Here is a 5,499-nt window from a genome sequence, read left to right as displayed (position 1 = left end):
TATGTCCACAGATCATCCTACAGGAAAGGTTGTTGATACTTCGTCGGGTTAAATATAAGAGTATGACAGGGGAGAAAGGAAAGAAGTTTGGGAGAAAATCAAACAAAGAGACACACTGCTTTGAAAAGAAATTAAAAATAGACATTCTGTCAGATAATAAATAGATGACCCCATTAAACAGTGGAACGGATTCTTCATCGTTTAAAGCGAGCAGTCACCAAAAAAGAAACAAGTTCAAAAAGAAACGAACCCATTTCAAAATGGCACTTTATTCACTAAACACTCGTATTCACAGTTAGGTTCAAACAAACATGAAATTCTAAAATAAAAGAAGCCCTACAGTATTTGTATACTGATTTTTACAAATAAAAAATACTATTTGATCCAAAATAAAAATACAATAACCGTTTCATATCAAAAGTTAAGATGTGAACATAAATCTAGTCTGTTGTAACAACATTTGGGTCATTGAAAAGAGGGAGTGGAGGGATTGGGTGGGGTGGAAGAAGGGTGGGAGAGTACACAATGGAGGTTATGTGAGTTGGGTAGGAATGATGGAAGGATAGCAAAAGCAGGAGACAAGGATGAAGAGGCAGTGGACGGTCAAAAATCATCGTTTTTAATCATATAAATAATTGTGGACAGCCCCTTGCCCAAGTATCAATCTGAGACATAATTTAAAAATGAGGATACCAAGGCATGCATTACCCCTCTCCCTCTGCCTTCTCCACCCAGAAGGTTGGGAATAAAAGGCAGACAGTCATCAGCTAAACAAGTTGAGCAAGTATCCTCATATTGTCCCACAGATCAAAAAGCTCAATTAAGAACAAGAGTGCCAAGAGATAACAAAAGGAAGGATATTAATCAAAGATAAAATTGCAAAATGCAAACGCCATCAAAGTAGGTCAGCTTTGTTGGATTCCACGCCGAGCACTGCGGCATTCAAAAAGCCACTTTATGATTCTTGCATTGCGTTCCACCACCGACACACTCGCTTTGGCATGGTCGCTCGCGTCGTCTTCTGCCACGCCGTTGTGGCTCTGCAAAGATAGTCCATCAAACACCGGGTCATCCCAGCGGACACTGCTACCACCAGTCCAGCTTCCGGTGCCACGACGGAAGCTGAAAGCAAGGCCACACGAGTCGAAGAAGCGGTCGACACTGCTCGCTGTGCTGTTCAATCGATCTCTTTCTACAGCTGTGGAGTGCGGAGACTTGACGACAGTGGTGGTGTTGGTTTTGTGGCACTGCCACGACACCTCTGAAAAGTAACTGTTGCCATTTCCATCAGTACAAGGTGACTTCTGTTCGTGGTACCTTTGCGGCTGGAGGCATAGCCGTGGAGGTCTTGCCTCGTCTCGAATCACCATGCAGCGATCTGACCTGCTCTTTTGCGATTCACAATGGACAAAAGGAGTTTGAAGATTTAGATTCTGTGAGCACTTCAGCGCCAATATACTGGTCGGCCCGTGGCTGGGTTCTGAAGATCTCAATTTGTCTTGTATCCGCCTCACAGGCTGAATGCCATTTCTAGTCAAGCGGGCACTTAGCTGGATCCGACCTTTGACATACTTTGCCCGGTCAGCTTCAAGGCGTTCACGGACGCTCAGCTTGCCAGGTCGCTCATCCCTGAGTCGGTGGCGGAAGTATTCTGGCCCACGGTTCAAAATTCGTGCCAGGCTCTGCTCGGCCGGGAGTTCTGGCATTTTGGAAATTGTAGGCCGTCCCACGTTTCCAATGCTGCAACTGTTGAAAATGTTTTTTGTTTTTTTAGATCAGACTGCAAATATGGCAAAGTTAAAAGGGCCTTGGAAGAGGTGCAAGGTCAGACCACAGATGTTGAAGGATGATCAACTTGATAATTCTGCTTCATCGCAGAACTTAAATGGGAGTCACAGCAAAGAGCCAATAAATGGATACGTGGTTTCTTGCCAGTTCCAGCTTGATCAACAGTCAGCACCAGCCGCTCTGTAGTACAAACAGGAGTCTTAATAAATGCATTTTCCTGGATGACTAAGCTTACTCAGTCATCTCTGCTTCATCTATCCCATTAAATCAAAGCACCCTAAGCCAAAATTGAAATGTATTCTCATATCCACACAGAACTTGTACAGAAACTCACCCCATGAACATGCAATAACAAGTTCGCAAAGAAAATAAATAAATAAGCAAACAAACAAATAGCGCGCACACACACGCAACACACCACCACAAAATAAATAAATAACAACAATTTAACCCACAAAACAACTTCACTTGAATAAAATTAACTGGTCTGAGGCAAAGTAGGGTGGGGAAGGGGGTGGGGTGGTGGATGCACATCCCATGCTCGTTTCAACTTGTAGCTTCATCATCAATTAGCTCATGGTACTTGAACCTCTGGCAGCATCATTCTCTACAGTATATTGTACACGTATAATTAATGGACTGGACAAATCTGTGTTCACACATTATATATATATATATATATATATATATATATATATATATATATATATATATATATATATATATATATATATATATATATATAACTGTGATAAGGAATTCATATATATATATAACTGGTCTGGTCTGAGATATATATATATATATATATATATATATATATATATATATATATATATATATATATATATATATATATATATATAAGAAGAGAAGAGAAGAGAAGAGAAGAGAAGAGAAGAGAAGAGAAAGAGAAAGAGAAAGAGAGAGAGAGAGAGAGAGAGAGAAAGGAGGGGAGGGGAGAGGAGAGGGGGGGAGATAACAAGTAAATTTACTTTGTAGTTAAGAAGTTTTAAGCTTTAGTAAACACTGTGGAGCCAAAGGACATTCAAACAAGATAAATATTTACACTGGCGGAGCTGCGCCTGAAAGAGTTCCAAAGTAACGTGGACATTCCAAACTTTGAAGGACCCCACAAAATAAATCCCAAAGCCATATGGAATCTGGGAATAGTTCAGATAAATAATCATCAAAAGTAATCAAAACTTGAATTGACAACTTCTCATCAATTACATTTGTTTAAGGAATTTGCACGCTGGTAACAGAGAGCCATGGCTGATAACACGCAGGGGGGCATCCACAGGGCAGAGGGAAGGGTTGAGGGGAAACAGAAGGACTAAAAGTTGCCGGCCAGGAAGTTCCCTCATATTGTCCCACAGATCAAAACCATAAACAACTTCACTTGTGAACAATTTTATTTTCCACATCAATTCGAGAGACAGCAGCAATCCTCAGAGTCCTCTCACAGCGAGTACATCAACAAGTCGGAATTCATGAAATAAAATTTGTTGACGAAAAGAGAGATTAAAATCTATATATAATAATAAATAAATCCTAAGCTCCTCATGATGTTTTCCTGAAGGCCAAGGACAAAGTCAGAAATATTTTAACTGAACCCGTTTTTCCTGTAGCCCAACCCAACACAACACTTAAATAAACATAGCGCTACTCTTCAAACGTTTCTTTAATGTCCTCGTGCAAAGAGATCTCCACACTACGAATAGTTCTCTTTACTCTATCGTCATCTCGGTTGGGTTAAAGGGGCAGTAGATCAGGAATACCACAATGGTGGCTATTTGTTATTTAAAAACACCATCTCAAACAACACATTTAAACAACGATGTTTGCATTATCAAAACCTTGACACAACTTGTGCATCGACAAGATCGTAGTTCAAACGAGAGTTCATAGAACACATTACCACCCCCACGCAGTCTTGAGAAAAAGGACATGGGAGGGTCTTTTTGCAATGGACAAACAGCACCAGGTGCCGTCACATTTGTCCGAATGTTGAATCTCATTTACTCTGCACTCCAGGCATGAGACGGCGCAAATATTTTGTCCAAATACTGCCAAACGGAAGGTTTTGGAAAGTCCCAAGAAGGCGATGTGATGTGTTCTTCAGTGTTCAAGTATTTAAATCAATTTAAATGAAATAAAAGTTTTAAAGACTAGAAAAAAAAGAACCTTTTCGAAGTTCACTGCCGTTTATTTTTATTTATTTATTTATGTAATGGGATTTTGCCCGCCACAAGGCCTACAAGGCCACTCGAGGTTGGGGCTACGCAAACGAAAGAAAAGTAAAAGTAGAACAACCAGCCCCTTGCACTGAAACAAGACAAATGTAGAAAGTTGCCTCTTCACAGAACAAAAAGGACTGGGAGGGGTTACCTAGTTTGCTTGGAGACAACCGTGCCACTACCCTCATATGCAGTGCAGAGTCTTTTACGCCACCTTATTTACTTTAGTTATTTGTGCGTGTTGTTTGTGTCCTTCATGACGTCCCAATAACCAGTTAGCTTCCTGTTTGGAATGATTTTAATTTTGGTTTGATTGCCGGACAGACAGACAAGATTAAAGAAAATTACCTTACTCCTCTCTGCACATGCACAATCAGAAGCGCGGTGTTGGCTTAAAATCCAAGGGTCTTGAGTTCAAGACCCTGTCATGCTGTTGAACACTACGTGGTCGACTCAGCCTGTCATCTTTCTGAGGTTGGCAAAATGAGTACCAGCCAACTGGCAAGGGGGCACTGCATCATTGGCATAGCCACACCCCCAGAAAATGATGTAGCCACAGGCTGCATACAAATAAATAAATTAATGTGTGATAAGGAAAAGATTTCATACATTTTGCCAATTTTAGAACTAAGGTCCTGCTAAACTACAGAATCATACTTTCCTATTCATGTTCTAAATAATAAATTAAATTGAAATTCAGTCATTCCTCGATCATAAACTGACGTTTGTACTTGCAGAAGGTGAACCAACTGCTTAAGTTAACCCCACTTTTCAGTTCGCGCGAGCGGGGTAACAATAGGTAATTCACAATAAAGGGTCTTTATACACCGCACAAACTACACGTTACAGAACTCAAATTAATAAGGAGTGCGGGGGGGATTTTAAAGAAATAAAAACATACAATCCATACCAAGCAACGCTTGCCCTCTCCCCAAATTAGAGATCACCTCATTTACCACATCGTACACAGACACCACCGACATCTAGTATCTACCTCACGGGATCAAATGTGAAATGTGGCATCCATTAGACGTCAGAAGGTTCACGCAATACAAAATAATACCGATAAAGCGACGCAAATCGCGTCATGAAGACCCCGATTGTGATGCAACGATCCCCAGGGTCCGGCGTAAACGTACCTGGAGCAAATCGCTCGTTCGTGTCAGGAGCTCGTTAAACAAAGCGGCTGAACTCCCAAACTTTCCATCCACGTCTCCCTAGTCCCTATGAAGTCGTGACTCGTGAGCGGTGAGGATCGGACGTTTCGGTTTCAACCAATAGGGAGAACGCAGGGCGTGGCTTTGAAGGACCAATGGAGAGCCGAGTCTCGCAACGTGAGAGCAGAACGAGAAAGAAAAGGTTTTCAGTTTGAATAAAGACACGCCCATCTCATTAATCCTGGTTACTATGGCAACAAGGCGTGGTCATTATGGAGCTTCCGAAGTCTGTCACAAGAAACGTGCAAGTTGTA

General features: G+C 41.4%; 1 protein-coding gene across 2 annotated transcripts; it reads right to left on the bottom strand.

Annotated features, from left to right (window-relative positions):
- Positions 1-250: 250 nt before the first annotated feature.
- Positions 251-5,289, bottom strand: LOC137421770 (protein FAM110A-like). 2 transcript variants are annotated; one of them, XM_068108156.2, is made up of 3 exons: positions 5,168-5,278; positions 4,377-4,588; positions 251-1,968 (listed from the first exon to the last, which is right to left on the bottom strand). In XM_068108156.2, exon 3 carries the CDS (start codon positions 1,704-1,706, stop codon positions 906-908), a length of 801 nt encoding a protein of 266 aa, XP_067964257.2. In that variant the 5' UTR covers positions 1,707-1,968; positions 4,377-4,588; positions 5,168-5,278; the 3' UTR covers positions 251-905. The 2 variants fall into 2 exon arrangements, with proteins under 2 accessions (XP_067964257.2, XP_067964255.2); XM_068108154.2 differs by lacking the exon at positions 4,377-4,588 and having other exon boundaries at positions 5,168-5,289.
- Between the last annotated feature and the right edge of the window lie 210 nt (positions 5,290-5,499).

Source organism: Myxine glutinosa, chromosome 2, assembly GCF_964187855.1.
Source record: "Myxine glutinosa chromosome 2, kmMyxGlut1.1, whole genome shotgun sequence".
NCBI classification, from domain to species: domain Eukaryota; kingdom Metazoa; phylum Chordata; class Myxini; order Myxiniformes; family Myxinidae; genus Myxine; species Myxine glutinosa.
This window is presented reverse-complemented; position numbering and strand designations above follow the sequence as displayed.

What these genes read in the sequence shown, in the direction of transcription:
- LOC137421770 (XM_068108154.2), bottom strand. Translation starts at nt 1,706, where the DNA reads ATGCCAGAACTCCCGGCCGAGCAGAGCCTGGCACGAATTTTGAACCGT.